Source organism: Engystomops pustulosus, chromosome 5 (assembly GCF_040894005.1).
Source record: "Engystomops pustulosus chromosome 5, aEngPut4.maternal, whole genome shotgun sequence".
NCBI classification, from domain to species: Eukaryota; Metazoa; Chordata; class Amphibia; order Anura; family Leptodactylidae; genus Engystomops; species Engystomops pustulosus.
The window spans coordinates 125,843,504-125,860,035 of NC_092415.1; the positions used below are offsets into that span (position 1 = coordinate 125,843,504).

Genomic DNA, 16,532 nt, shown 5'->3' on the forward strand with positions numbered 1-16,532 from the left:
CATCAGTTGCTCCGATTACATTTGTCACTACAATGGCACATTTGAGAAAACAATGCAATTTTGACACTGCTCCAGTCACTTTCCATTACATTTGGGCCAGCATCTCAGGGGTTAAAATGCTCATACAACCCTTGATTAATTCTTTGAGCGGTGCCTTTTCCTAAAATGGGGTCACTTCACAGGGGTTTCTAATGTACTGGTACCTCAGGGGCACCCCAACACCAGTCTAGTGAAAAGGATGCTCCAAAAGCCAGTTTTTATTTAAAGGGACTGAGGGTGCAGTCACACATCGTGTTTGCAACAGCTGAAGAGAGATTTGCCTAATTAAACAGCATTTAACACTTGCGTTTACAATGCACAAATGTTAACACATCTTAATGTGAATGTTAACATTGTGTTAACAGATTTTTAACATGCCATTAACAAATGCGGTAACAGTGTGTCAGTGCATCAGAGGCATAAATGTTGATTAAAAGAATACATAGAGCGAATGCAGATGCATCATACTGTGTTGATATGAAGCATGTCCCGATGCGTTTGAGGCTGCATGCGTAGCCAATAAAGAGTAAGCCTTCCCCCTTATCAGAATATTTGGCTGAGTCTCCAACCCAGGCTTGTGATAGAGATTGCAGCTAGAACATCTGCCACGTCTTTTAGAGGCGGTATGGTCAGGCGAGCAGCCAGAGATATTATGGGGCTCGTAAACAAGCAGCCAATCAGGCCATCTATGCTGATGGGCGTTACCGGTAAGCCTTTGCTGCAATATGCAGCAAAGACTTATCGACTAATACTACGTCACGTCGGTAAGGGGCTAAGGACGCAGAGTTTTTTTGCTCGTTTTTCGCTCTTTACCTCAAAAATCCATAACTTTTTCATTTTTCCATGTACAGAGCTGTGTAAGGGCTTATTTTCTGCGTAACATATTTTACTTCTTAGTGACGTTATTTATTATTCCATGCCGTGTACTGGGAATCTCGAAAAAAATCTCAAATGTGGTGAAGTTGGCAAAAAAAAAAAAACTTTCTTGTCCATATTATTATTTGTGAAATAAGCTAATGTTTTCATTGCTACCATTTTAAGGACTGTGCGATATTTTAAGGAATATAAAATAGTGTAGAAGCAGTATTCTAGACATTTGAGCACCATTTTCCAATATGGGATTAACCAGCGGGAATAGCAGTTTCTTTCATAACAAATTGTACTTCCTAGTGTCAGTATTTTATATTCCATGTTGTGTACTGAGAAGCACAGTAAAATTCTGAATGCGGTGAAATTGACTATGCATTCACACCATTTTCTTGTGGGCTCTGTTTTGACAGCTTTTACCGTCCACTCCAAAAGACACCTCCCCTAATTATTTTGGTTCGTACGATCACCAAGAGGTTTTACCTGTTTATACAAGTTTGATTAGGTTGTAATAGATCTATAAAAATGAAAACTTTTGGTACAAAGAAATTTCTAAGTTTTGCCATCTTCTTAAGCGAATAACTTTTTCATAATTCAGTGTGGGGACCTGTATAAGGTTTAATTTTTTTGGCGAGGCCAGCTGACATTTTTGTAATCCTACCAAGCTGGGGACTGTGCGACGCAATCGCGAGTCCCAAAAGTCATGACCTAACATGTTTATGATTATATTTGTTTATTGTTATATCAGTTCTAGGGAAAGGATATGGTTTGAATTTTATTAGGTTTTATTTTTTTTAGCCGCTGGTAAAAGAGAATACCATGCACTACTTAATTCCGTCTATTCAACATGTATTTATTACATAAAATATATTAAAATGTATTGTTGTACATCATATTAAAAACCTCTTTGTTATAATCTAAATCAATCTTGCCATGTGTATTATTGCAACATAATTTTCATAAACATACATCTGTAACACTGTAAAAATCCTTAAAGGAAACCTACCACTGCCCGCATGATGAAATCATGCGAGCAGACCACCCAGTAGGCTACTTAATGCTGATGCCGGCACATAGTTTTGTTAGGCTCGGCGAACTTTAGTTTAGCTAAAAAAAAAACCTATTTTCTTACATATTTAAATGAGCCCTCCGGTGCTACCCTGCGCCATCTTCGGGCTGGCGATGGCTTCCGATGTTTAATTATTCCTCCTTCAGGTGCCGAGAGCCGTGACGTCACCAAGCTCTCGGCACCTATCGCGCATACGCAGACACCAAGTCTCGCACAGCTGGCCGGCGATAGGTGCTTGGTGACGTCACGGCTCTCGACACCTTTTACAGTACTTTTTTTTTTCACTATTTTTTAGACCATCTAGGGTACATTAACCCTAGATAGTCAGATCGCTCCTACCATATACTGCAATACTACAGTATTGCAATATATGGCATTTTTGCAGGTCATACATTACAATGAGCCACTGGCTCATTGTAACGAACCTGCATAAGCCATGTAGCCTCGTGTCAAAAGAAGACCCGAGGCTACCATGGTAACCGATCGCCACCCCCCGATGACGTTCGGGGGCGTGGCGATCGGAAAAAAGATGGCGGCGCCGGCGGCGTTTAGAGAGTTAATAGCCGTTTAGAGGGTTATTAGCGGTGGGGGTTTTGTGCAAAATGCAAAAACCCCCACCTCTGTATGAAGAGGACTCAGCCCGTGAGCCCTCTTCATACATCCCTTATACCTCTGCGCCGTAGAGCTACAGCGCAGAGCGTTAAGGGGTTAAATGCTATTTGTGACGCAAAAAACTAGGTCTTTACATTGTAAAATTAAAAAATTATGGATTTTTGAAGGTGGGGAGTGAAAAATGAAAACCCAAAAACAAAAAAAGGGCCTCGGTGGGCAGGGGTAAAAGGAAATCAACCAGTTAAAAATGGTAAAAAACAGATACAAATACTCACCTATTCTCCTCTTCATCCCGATCCGAGCAGTGTTCTTCTTTAATCTTCTGTAATTCCTCCACATTTAACATCTGTTTCAGTTGGTCCTCAGTAGACCCAATTTCAACATCCATTGTTGAATAATGTCAATAATTCATTTCATTAAAGGAGTTTTCCCACAAGTCAAAGTTAACTTGGGAGTCTCAGTGATGACAGATCACAAAAAGGAGAGGTCAGACGGGGTCCCAGGTACTTCAGTCGGACCCCTCGTTGTTCCCGGAGAGCAATGGAGCAGACAGCTGGGTATGACGGTACTGCTCCATACATCTCAATGGAGCAGAGGGAAATTGCCGAGCGTCAGGAAATTGGAGTACTATGGAGGTCTGCAATATTTAGATAAATCCAGAGCGTATGGTACCAGAAGTCACACCTCTTCAGTTTCATCATATACATCAACAAGGTGGCAAGTCCAGCACATCTACATCTAGTCGACGTCAGTGGCCACATTCCGCAAAGAGAAAACTTTATACCAATCCTAAAACAGTTGCCCCTCCTCCGGCTTCCAATTGTCAACAATCGAATAAGGCACTTACCACTACACAGACTGAAGTCTTACAACTCAGGTTAACATTTCTTCCCTCAACACCCCTTGCACCTATTTGCAATAAAGTTGTTGTTCAAGAAGGCCTTTTATAGTAAAGCAACATAAACTGATCAACTGGAGCAGGAAACTACTACCATCATCTAAGAATGTTTCATTTTAAGTTAATCAAAATTGACCTCAATAATTGCTCCTTGAGCTATAGGCAGGTGATTCAAGAACTAGGACAGATGAAAGAAGTGTCATCTAAAGAAAATTAAATGGTATACAGCTGCACAAGAATATATTACATGTGATGTTAAATCATTGTACACCACCAAGAGTTAGGCAAATGGTCCCCACACTGTAGTTCCCATCTTACACAAAATCTCCTACAAGTGCTTCATTACCGGCAATTCATTTTCCTATATATATAGTTCCCTGGAATTAATGATAGCAAGTACAGCACCCACGATTTATTATATATGCGGCACAGATTACACACAGAAACCCCTATTAACAATGCATATACAGTATGGAGAATATGTTGCCCCCGCACATGCCCCCCACCCCCTTGGTAGGTAGATAGGTAGCCCAGCACACACTGCGCCACCCCCCTACCCGATAGGTAGCCCTGCATGCACTGCCCCACACCCTCCGGTAGGTAGCCCAGCACACATATCCCCCCCCACCCCCCGGTAGGTAGATTGGTAGCTTTTCACACACTGCCCCACCCAGGTAGGTAGATAGCTGAGCACACACTGCCCCAATTATATAAGCAACCCAGCACACATCCCCCCTCCCCCATCCAAGTAGAGAGGTATCCCACCACCACAAAAAAAACAAAAACAAAAAAAACAAAAAAAAAAAACCACCTAGTACAGGGGGCCCCCTACTTAAGAACACCCGACTTACAGACAACCCCTAGTTACAAACGGACCTCTGGAAGTTGGTTATTTACTGTACTTTAGTCCCAGGCTACAATAAACAGCTATATTTGTTATTAAATATGTCTGTTGTAAAGATTTATTGTTAATCCTGGTTCTTATGACAACCCAACATTTTTAAAATCCAATTGTCACAAAGACGGAAAAAAATGTGTTTGGGGTTACGATTATAAAATATACAGTTCCGACTTACATACAAATTCAAGTTAAGAACAAACCTACAGACCCTATCTTGTATGTAACCCCGGGATTGCCTGTACTACCTTCTGGCGCACTCCCATAGCTCCTCTTCTCCCCGGGATTCCTCAGTAGTGCAGACAGTGCCAGCTCTGTGTGCTCTGCTTGTGCACACACTATAACTTCAAAGTGTGTGTGCAAGCAAAGCATAGTGACCTGGGTCTGCCCACGATACTTCTGAAAAATCCCAGGGAGAAGAGGAGCTGTGGAAGAGGGCCAGAGTAATTTGTAAAAAATTTTTTAAATGTGCTGGTGTTCCCCTCGCACGGCATCAGCCATACCGAGGACTGTAGGCTCTGTGTGTATAGTTCCATGGGGTCAGGCACGGAGTAAAACTGCATGTACAACCACGACATTACTCTGCTTTCCTCTATTTTTTAAGAATTGTTGTATGGATTCCTGAATTTATTGGACCTTATGCGTGAAAGGATCATTGTACTGGTGACCATTCTGTGCTGTTTTAACACATCATCATCCCTTGACATCACGGATCTGAACCTTTTCAGAATCTCCTAATCTCTCTCTAACCACACCTTCAAACACCATCTCTACAGATTGCCTAATGCTGTTGGCATCCTAAGACCACAACTCTTCTCCATCTACAGTCCCATTGCTTTCAATAACACTCTTACGCTACATTCACATGACCATAGGGGGATGTATGCATGTCCTATGTCTCCCCGTGTTATGTCGCTGTGCATTGCAATGGAGAGGGGTCACCACCACTCCTCTACATCGCAGCGAATGAATGCCCGCCGGGCATACATTCGTGTGAATGTAGCCTTGTGCTGATGAGATGCATATTTATATATTTGGCTCAAACATCACCTCCCAGCTAGCCACAGTTCCCGTGAGTCTATTAGTCGTATCGCCCATCTTCTCTACCACTAACTATAAGTAAAATAACACTGAACATACCACTTGTACTTTTTATGTTAATCCCAACAGTGGTTTTCTTCAAGTTTGACACGCCGGTTTTCCCCGAAAAATCGGTAATTACTTATCAGTAATTTTCTTACCCTAAACCACAACAGCACCAACGGAAAGAAGGGTCTGAGTCATATGGATTTATATGTTAACTAACCATTCCCCCATCACACTTAACATCAGAAGATTCCCACTTTCCCATAAAAGCAGATCATGTGACGGGGATGCCCCACTTCCAGCATCTGCCGAAAGTGGGTCGAGAACATGGCATCCTGTGAGCATAAGCTCTGTCTAAGCGGGCAAGGAGCAGCCTAGGAGATCCCCCCCACACCTGCCAGACTTCAGCCACTACTGTGTAGCAAAACGAGCACCACTTTCGGCGCCCTGAACCTGTGCCAGGTAACTCAGGTGGGCTCACGGCCAATAGGGAAATGCTGGGGACACAGAGTCTCCCTCACTCTGATGAGCATCACAGAGGCATATCTTCTAGGAACCTCACTGAGATTCCTGCTGGGTCTCCCATAGGGACAGGAAACCATACTAAAGGCAAAAGCGGCGTGTTAAATTTTAAGGTCTAGAAACCTGGGGGCAGAACCCTCGCTCCGATGGTGCCGTCATGGTAAAAAGAATAAATACAAAGCAGGCCGGAGCGCGGGGATGCAATGTCTTGGCACTCTGGGCTGCTATTTATTCACACCTCTCACACCTATGCCGGGAGAGGAAGGGCACATCACACAAGATGTATGAATTAACGCCTCCTGCACGGTAGATATCTCTCTTTCCCATGTTGGAGAGGGGCGTTAAAATTGGAAGCCCAAAGCACTGGTCCTGCTTACTAGAAGTCTTTATCAAGCGATCCCAGCATGCCAAGCTTGAAGAAGACCACCGCAGGGATCAAGATGAAGAGGAAAATAGTGGAGTATGTTCAGTGTAATATTACTTATAGTTAGTGATAGACTTCCTTTAATGGCTGCCTTGGAGTCAGAGGTCGCAATAACATTTTTCCAGAAGGGTAATAATACTCCTCTCACCATTTTTGAGGAGTAATTTCAGCCGAGGAGGAGCACGAAATTTTCAGTAATACAAATATATAACTCCAAGTTTTATATAGTGTTAATAGACTATTGTTCGATATAATTATATTTTATTTGTAAATATCCCTTATGATATGTAAAGCGCTACGGAAATATGATATATGATTATTATAGAAGTCTATTTATAGAAGAAAATTGTTACAGCCCCTGTTTTTGTAGCTACTGGAGACAATTATAGAAATATCTGGGGCTGGTGTCGGCCCCAGAAACCCTTACAGAGCGGGACAGGGCCAGCGCTGGTCCCAGAGCCACCCACAAAGTGTGTTGATTCCCCAAACCTCTACAGAGTGGGCAAGGACTGACACTGCTTAATTTATTTCATTATTTTTTGTTATTGGGGCCTTGTGATGTCATTTTCTTTGCGGGATGAGATGCTTTTTCCAGTATTACCATTTTGGGGTTGGATTCTGTACTGGATTTTTTTTTTTATTGTTATCTTTATTCTATCAGTCGATACGATTACGGGGACCAGACTTGAATATTTTTTCTTACATTTTACTTTGCCAAATAAAACCTAAAGTGGGGAAAACAGTAGTTACTCACCGGTAATGATGTTTCCTCGAACCACGACGGCACCAACCAGAGAGAGGGATCTGCCCCCAGGGACAGGAAACCTGAGCATAAAAACATGCTCCTCCTATTCTGCCTCAGTGTTTACAGAGACTTGGAAGAGCCATATCATTAGTACATCAGAAACATATAAATCTATATATCGTTTTCCATGTATGCGTAATTTATATATATATATATATATATATATAATATATATATATCTTTTTTTTTTTTTTTTTTTGCAACACCCGTGAATTATCCTATAGAAACATAGATTTTAGGAAAGAACACCCTGGGTGGGAATATACCAGGTGCCGTCGTGGTTCGAGGAAACATCATTACCGGTGAGTAACTACTGTTTTCCCCTTCACCACGACGGCACCAACCAGAGAGATTTTCAGAGAAAAGTATTAGGGAGGGATAACAGAGGAGAGAACCTTCCTCCCAAAAGAAAGTTCAGATGACCCCGCCACATTCACCCGATAGTGTTTGAAGAAGGTGTGGGGGGTAGACCAACATGCAGCCTGACAAATTTGGTCTAAGGAGACATGTCTGAATTCTGCCCAAGAGGTGGCTAGTGCCCGGACAGAATGGGCGTGAATATTCTCTGGGGCAGATTTCTCGGCCAGTTCATAAGCCAATTGTATAGTGACTCTAATCCATCTGGCGATGGTTGCAGATGAAGCCTTGGAGCCTTTGTTTCTTCCTGAAAAGAGAACAAATAAACTATCTGATTTTCTCCAGGATTTTGAAACCTCTAAGTATTGGAGAATACTGCGTCTAACATCAAGGTTATGAAAAGATTTTTCACCTTCTGACCTAGGATTTGTGCAAAATGATGGAAGTATTACCTCTTGGGACCTATGAAAATTAGAGACCACTTTTGGAAGAAACTCAGGGTCGGGTCTTAGAATAATCCTATCATGTAGGACAGAAAAGTAGGGGGGTCTACATGACAATGCCGCTACTTCACCTACTCTCTTTGCCGAGGTGATGGCTGTTAAAAATACTGATTTTAATGTAAGCTTAATTGGGATACTTTCTAAAGGCTCAAATGGAGGACCAGATAATGATTTCAGGACCAATGACAGGTCTCAAGGGGGGAGCCTAGATCTAATAGAAGGACGAAGTTTCACTGAGGCCCTAATAAATCTAGATATCCAGGGATGACTAGCTATATCCTGGTCATAAAGAGCTGCTAGGGCTGACACCTGAACCTTCAAAGTTGCTGGTTTTAACCCTTTCTCAAGCCCCAACTGTAAGAAATCTAGAATAAGCTTAAAGTCTGGGTTATCTATGTGTATGTCGTGATTTCCTACAAATGAAAAGAAAGCCTTCCATGTTCTAAAATAAATTTTGTAGGTGATAGGCTTCCTGCTATTCTGCAGAGTGGATATTACCCGAGAAGAAAGTCCCCTATTTTGTAGGATCAACCTTTCAAGAGCCATGCCGTTAAATGAAGCCCTTTCACTTGAGGATGACAGATAGGACCCTGGAATAACAAGTCTTTCCTGTCGGGCAGTATCCACGGGTCTGCGATTGACATATCCCTGAGACTTGAAAACCAAGCACGGCGTGGCCAAAATGGGGCAATGAGAATCACTCTTGCTTTGTCCCGCTTTATCTTCCCCACTGTTCTTGGTATTAACACCATGGGAGGGAAGGCATAGAGTAGATGGTAGTGTCCCCAATTCTGGGAGAATGCATCTATGGCCAGGGGATGGTCTCTGCGATTTAGGGAAAAAAAGTTTTTTACTTTCCGATTCCCTTTGTTGGCGAAGAGGTCTACTTCCGGATACCCCCACAATTTTGTTATCATGTGGAATATTTTTCCGTTCAGAGCCCAATCTCCTTGGGAGATGATATTTCGGCTCAGAAAGTCTGCCTGGACATTTTCTGTACCCCTTATATGTACTGCGTAAAGGGATTTGAAGTGAACTTCTGCCAACTGAAAGATCTGATAAGTAATTTGCATTAGGTGTAACCCTCTTGTGCCTCCCTGTTTGTTTATGTAGGCTACAGTAGTGGTGTTGTCTGACCTTACTAACACCTTCTGTTCCCGCAAGAGTGGAAGTGCTACTTTTAGCCCTTTTAGTACTGCCAATAACTCTTTTGCATTGGAAGATAGGCCGTCTTCCTGTGGTTCCCAGTTGCCCTGAAAAGACTGATCTACTACTTGAGCCCCCCATCTCCAGGGGCTGGCATCTGTAGTAATTATTCTTTCCCAGTCTAACACCCATGGGAGACCCTGTGTTAAGTTTTGGGGGACTAACCACCAGTCTAGAGATTTTAGTACTACGTCGGGAATTCTTATTTTCTTGTCTAGGGTAGCTGGACGCTTGTCCCATGTGCTGAGGAGAAAATTTTGGAGTTCCCTTGTATGATACTGAGCCCAGGGGACCGCCTGAATGCTTGCTACTAGACAACCCAGAAGAGACATGGCCCCTCTGATGGAGATTTCGGGACTGGAGATTAGGTCGGTTACTCCTTTTGTAATTTTCTCTTGTTTTTCTAGAGGAAGGAAGGATTTTTGACACTGGGAATCCAGCAGTACACCCAGGAAACTTTTGTGTTGACGGGGTTATACAAGATTTTTCTAGGTTTCTGACCCAACCTAAGAAATCTAGGATTCTGCATACCCTGTCTACCTGGTTCCTTACTGCATGTTCTGAGGCACCAACTAGTAGGAAATCGTCTAAGTACGGGATGAACAGACCTGGCTCTTTTCTTATAAAGGTTGCCATTTCTGAAATAACCTTTGTAAAAACCCTTGGTGCGATGGCTATGCCAAAGGGAAGTGCTCTGAATTGGAAATGCAAGATCCTTTGATCTACTTGAACCGCAAGTCTTAGGTACTTCTGGTATTCCGGATGAATTGGAATATGGTAATAAGCGTCTGCCAGGTCTATTGACGCCATAAAGCATCCTGGGAATAGCAGATTTACCGCAGACTTTAAAGTTTCCATTTTGAAACTTGGGATCTGAAGATGTGAATTTAAACCTTTTAAGTTTATTATAGCTCTTAATGACCCGTTGGGTTTTTTCACCCAGAAAAGAGTTGAATAAAATCCTTGACCCTTTTCCCCCCGACGGTACCTGACACAGTACCTTTTTGGAAAGAAGAGTAGCAATTTCTGACATCATTGCTAGTCCACCTAGACGGGACTTTTGTAATTCTGAATCTCTGAGGAGGGAGAGTTGTAAAGTCCCAGGTTATCCCTTGTGAGATGGTACTTAGGATCCAGTTGCTGTCTGATATTGTTTTCCAGGCCGGGAGGAAAAAGGAGAGTCTTCCTCCTACCTGGGGCCTCATGTCATTGTGGATGGGAACGGGCCGGTTTGGACTGATTTCTAGACTGGTTAAATAAGAACCCTCTGTGGTCTGGAGGAATTTGGTCTGGAGTCTTTCTCTCTCCTTTCAAACCTTGCCCTACGAAAGGACCGAAAGGATCTTGATTTATAGGGAACATAAGGGGAAGGGAATCCTTTCCTCTTATCCCCCGCTTTTTCTAGTAAATCATCCAGGATGGGACCGAATAAAAAAATCTCCATTACAGGGTATATTACACAGTCTGCTCCTAGAGGCCAAATCACCCGACCAGTCTTTTAGCCAGAGGGCTCTTCTTGCAGAGTTTGATAGTGCCGCAGATCTTGCTGATAGTCTTAGACTATCAATCGAGGCGTCTGCTAAAAGAGCTGCTCCTTTCTGTATATTTGCAATAGAGGACTGCAGACTTTCTCTAGGGACTTTATTTTGTATATCATTCCCCAATTGGCCTAACCACATCAATACTGCTCGGGCCGTGCAAGCGGCTGCCACAGCCGGTTTAAACGCATTTGTCGAAGATTCCCAAGTTTTTTTAAGGTATCCATCCGCTTTCCTATCTAAAGGATCCTTTAGGGAACTAATATCCTCAAAGGGTAGGAAAGCCCCACGGGCCATTTTTATGATCGAAGCATCCACTTTAGGTGGAGGGCCCCAGGATGAAGTATGATCCAAATCAAAGGGGTATTTCCTTTTAATCGCTCTGGAAATAAAAGATTTCTTGTCAGGGTTTTCCCACTCCTTTGAAATTAATGTGGAAATAGTGTTGTGAATGGGAAAAGTGCGTTTTTTCTTTTCCGCTAAACTTTCAAACAATGTCCTGGACTGATTTTGGCTCTCTCTTTTCCTCAATGTCCATTGTGGCTCTAATCATTTTTAACAACTGATCAGTGTCCTCCATTAGGAATAAAGGACGCCCCGTCAATTCCTCCTCAGAGAGCGAAGAGGTTGTCTCATCCTGAATTATACCCTCTTCTTCAGAGTTTGAAGGGTCTTCCAGAGCTGTTACAGTGGAAGGACCCGGAAGATTTTTATCCGGTAATATAGGTGCCGGATTAATCGTTTCTTTTACTGTCAATTGGACCTCTTCTCTAATTACTGAACGAAGGGTCTCCAGCCATGAGGAGGATTCCTCTGAGATAATCTTTCCAATACAGGAAGAACACGTATTTTTTTCGTAACCAGACGGCAACTTCCTACTGCACATCCTACATTCCCTGTGGTGTGTTTTCCTAGTGGCTTTCTTGGGAGTATCTTCTCCCTAAAACCGTTAAGAATCAGAACATTAGTGTGTGTAAGTAAAAATGCCCCATCGGGTAACTCACCACACCTTCATTACCGGAGTTGGGTTCTTCAGGGGTTCAGGGAGCTCACGCTTATCCGCCATTCTCCTGGCCTGAGCTGCAAAGCACCAAATGCTTACTGTTGCATGGCGCTTAAATGAGAAAAAAATCCAGCCAGGCCACGCCCCCTTCCGGTTCCTGCTTTGTCGGCTCGATCTTCTATTGCATATACACATATGCACAGAACGAGCCCAGCCTGCTCAAAAAATACCCCGGTGGTTATCTCACCGGGGTTCTCTCCCCTGCCCTCACGCTGCCCACCTCCGTTCCGGGCAGCACCGATGCGACCCGGAAGTGAAGAGTGACCACTTCCGGTCGCGCGCATCCGGCACAACAGTGTGTCGCGCATCCGGCGAGGCGCAGGACAGGAGGAGATGGACCACGTGGAGCCAGCTTTCCCCAGAGAGACGCGACGCGCCCCTCGGTAAGTAGAAACTGTGGGCACCCGACGGAACCAACCAGAGGTTCCCTCAGCCCACGCTCAGGTCCCTTCCAGGGACAGGAAACCACTGAGGCAGAATAGGAGGAGCATGTTTTTATGCTCAGGTTTCCTGTCCCTGGAGGCGGATCCCTCTCTCTGGTTGGTGCCGTCGTGGTGAAGGGGAAAAATCTATAATTTTTGCATTGTCTTCCAAGTGGCATAACATTTTTACTTTTTTGGCTATGGAGCTGGTTGATGACTTTGCACCAGTATCATACTGGAGTACATGTGTTTTGTTTATCACGTTTTATTGCATTTTAACGGCGTTCCTTGTGCGGGTTCATTTATTTTTATTCTATGGGTTGTTACGGACGCGGTGATACTATGTATGTGGGGTCTGTGTTATGATTTATACTTTTACTTAGTGTTATATGTCTCTTTATATGTTATGGGGCTTAAGGGCATTTTTATTGGTTTATTACTTTCTTTTTTATTGATAAACTTTTTATTTTATTTTTTTTACTGTTTCCACCATCGGATATGAACAATAAATCATCTGATTGCTTGTTCATGATAATACCCTGTAATACTGATGTATTGCAGTGTCAGCCTATGCACATGAATAGGCTGACACTGTTCCCTTAAGATGAGGTCACAGACGCCATCTTTCAGGCAGTGCCTACAGGCAGCTCTGGAGTCCTGTTCGGACCCCAGGGCTGCCATGACAACGTGAGGGAGGGGGGGGAAGAAGATCGTGGGGGAAAGACCCCCAAAGGCAGGTTAAATGCTGCGGTCGCGCTGACTGCGGCAGTTAATGGGTTAAACACCAGCGATCAGAGTCCACTGTGCGGGCGTTACACTGGGGTGCTGGCTATTAGTTATATATGTCCCGATGCCGGTTTGGCTCAGTTCCATCAGCACGCGTCCGATACTTTATAGCCGGCGCAGGCAAGTACGCGCTCGGCGCTTACCATGCACGCGGCTCTCATTCACTTCCTATGTAGCCGCGTGCACGGTAAGCGCCGAGCGCGTACCTGCCTGCGCCGGCTATAAAGTTTAAAAAGTGTTTTAAACCGCGATACCGCGGTTTAAAACACTAACTAAAATAAGCTCCGGCACCAGCTCACCCTGAGCTGGTGCTCGGTATTGCCATCGGAACCCTGCCACTACAAGTGGTAGGTTTCCTTTAAAGGACACCTGTCATCAGGTCTGTGTCACTAGTCCTGTCACCTCTACCTGTTGGAGCAGCTCACAAGGATCCCATCCCAGCCTTTATCTAGTTATTTCATACATTATTCATTGTAAAATCATCTATTGTTTATCATGTAAATGAGGCTGGTCACATGGTCAGAGGCAGTGATGTCACTCCTGTTCCCCCTCCCCTCTCCTCCCCCTGCTCATGTCTGTGTGTAATGTGTATAGTAAAGCATGGCTAGTGTGTGCACTGTTTCTGCTGACATGATGCATCCTCCTAATATACAGGTGAGAGACACAGACAGCAGCTACACATGAATCTGACATGTTCTGCTGTACCATGGCTGCCTGGAGCTGCTGTATCTCTCCTATACACACAGGCTGCAGGGGGCGTGGCCACCAGGAAGCACATCATTATACAGCCTCACCCCATAATACAGGCTGTCAGTCATGCACTGGGGGTGTGGCTGTACCTCCCACTCATGAATAGAGTGGACAGCTTGAATATGCTAATGCTTCATTGGACATATCAGTGGCAGGTGGGCAGCCAATAACAAAGCCCCATACACGCTGCTTACGCTTACGCATGGCGATTATTTTGGGGGGTAATCGTGCCTCACCATGCGTCATAGACGCGTGGTGAGGCGTTAATGCGACCTCTGCTTGGAGTAATCTTTGATTTTGCATTATCCTTTACAGCTCACGTACAGGCCCGCATTTCAACCTGCCCCCTCCATCTTAAGAACAGCTCTTGCGTACTGTCTTTCTCAACCCAGATTTCTATTCCATGCCCTTGTAATCCAAGCTAACGCTCTACCGCCCCTCCAATCCATCTGCCTCTCCTCTCTGCCATTCTCTCCTTGGTTACCTGTTGCACAAGGATTATGCCACCAAATCCATTGAACACATAGCGATCTAAAACATTAGTCGGGAATCCCCATCAGCTAAACGAGAGATGCATGAAGCAGCACAGACATGCTGGCTGAGCAACTCCGTCAGACCTCTTGTTCTTGTGCTCTGTGGGAGTCTCATCATGGAGACCATGGGCGTCACTACTACATTTGCCAAAGAGAATCACTGTAAGACAGCAAAAGCTCACATAAGTTATAGACTTGTAACTAGAAGCAATTGCATTAGCCTTGATACAATGCCATTTACATTTGTTAAAGGAAATCTACCATTTGATTTGATAATGAAGCTCTTTCACTTCTGTCCTGGGACTTAGCACTTCTCTCACATTATGCACTGCTTCTGAGAATTATGTAATTACTGTGTTGTACCTGACAGGAAGAACTAATCAATCACTGCACCATCTCCCAGGTACTGCGTACGAGGGATCCAGTTCAGGTTGATTAGTCCTGTCTGTACAGTTCACAAAGCTCTGTGTAGTGTGCAGACTGAAGGCAATCCAGCTTTCCCAACGTCCTGGATGTTATAATTGATTTTTTAGCAAAACCACTCAGCTCATAGATTAAACAAGATATGTGCCTGCATCAGTGTAGCTACATCATTCTCAAAGTAGGTTTTGCTCATAATGCATGAAATCAAATAGTAGATTATCTTTAATTGTTTAGCTTATGAGACAGAAGACAAATATTAGAAATCATTTTTTACCAGGCAACTCCTAGAAAGTTTATATTTCCTAAGTAGCTTGGTTTGTTTCAAATTCAGTCTGTAGCAGTTGGCCTCCTTTTTGATCAGACTTTCAATCTGTGGGGTTATTTTCATTTTTGGCTTTAGACGAACTTTGTGATTATCAGGCAAAAGAATTTGATAACAATATGGACATATTCCTTTTTCTTCCATTTTTATCTCTGCAACAAAAATGATAAAGTATTAGCATGTAAAGTTACCGGAACTGAGTAATACTAAAAAACAAATAAGCAAATTTTTAGAGTGTTGAGTCAAACACTTTCAAAAATATAATAATTCGGCAAATGAATGTTATTGTTTGGAAGATGAAAAAGCATACAATTTTCTGATAGACTTTCAGCATCAATTCCTCATGGTTTTCTAGACCTCTGCTTGCTGTCCTTCTACAGAAAGCTTCATTGTTTATTTCCAGTGGAAAGAAATCTGACCATGGTCACACAAGTGAACAGCTCGTTATATCACACAGATCTGCTTATTCTCTATGATACCAATGAGCCTCGCACCTGTGTAACCATGGTATGATTTATGATTTTTCATTATACAAACAATAACATTAATTTGCTGAAATAGGAATACCAAGAGGTCGCATTAATGCCTCACCACGCATCAAGCGTGATGAGGCGCAATTACACCCCAAAATAATTGCCATGCGTAAAAGTACGCTTGCCAATTATTCCCTGTAGTGGTTCTTGCAAAAAAGGGAAATGTCAGTAGACTAAACGCAGCGCGCGCCAGACAGCTCAGCAGGACACGTGACAAAGTGATCCGTGTCAGGGGCGCATTGGAGAGGCCCGGAGCGAGAGTACAGGCCCGGGTGAGACGAGCAGGCTGCGGGGCTCCTTGCCCGCTCTGCAGAAAAATTGTAGTGAACCAGAGTATAAAGATAAAAAATTATTTTTACACTATGGTGAGAGTGAGTGTGTGAGTGTGTGTGTGTGATTTTGTTTATGTCCCCCTTGAAATCATTAATAAAATCTCAAAATTAATTATCTGTACATTGCATCAAATGTTGCAGAGCGTTTCATCATTTAATTTATTATGAAACTGTTTTGGCCTAAATGAATTTATTTTCCAAAAAAATTCTAAAGTTTCTGAATCGCAGGTCCATATTGTTTTAACCCATGTCAAACACTTAAAGGGTTAATAGACTCAATAGAAGTTGTTTAAGATACATTGAGGGGTTAAGTTTCCATAGTGGTGTAATTTATGGGGTTTAACTATTATTTAGGCCTTTCAAAGTCACTTGGAAGCGGAGTTGTCCCTCAAAATGTGAGTTTTGGGGATTTTCATGAAAATGAGAAAAATCGCACCTAGAGTTCTGCGCCTCATAACATCCGAGAAAAATGACAGGATGCATAAAATATCATCTCAACATAAAGCAGACATTCCATAAATGCTAATTATCTAGCTTTTTGGGT

General features: G+C 43.3%; 1 protein-coding gene across 4 annotated transcripts in view; it reads right to left on the reverse strand.

Annotated features, from left to right (window-relative positions):
* The window catches only part of C5H18orf21 (chromosome 5 C18orf21 homolog), a 47,874-nt gene that overhangs the window by 18,707 nt on the left and 12,635 nt on the right, over positions 1 to 16,532 (reverse strand). For all 4 annotated transcript variants that reach the window (XM_072152979.1, XM_072152976.1, XM_072152977.1 and 1 more), the window contains one exon: positions 15,076 to 15,275. In XM_072152979.1, coding sequence (XP_072009080.1) covers positions 15,076 to 15,267 — 192 coding nt within the window. In that variant the 5' untranslated portion in view covers positions 15,268 to 15,275. The remainder of the gene's footprint in view (positions 1 to 15,075; positions 15,276 to 16,532) is intronic.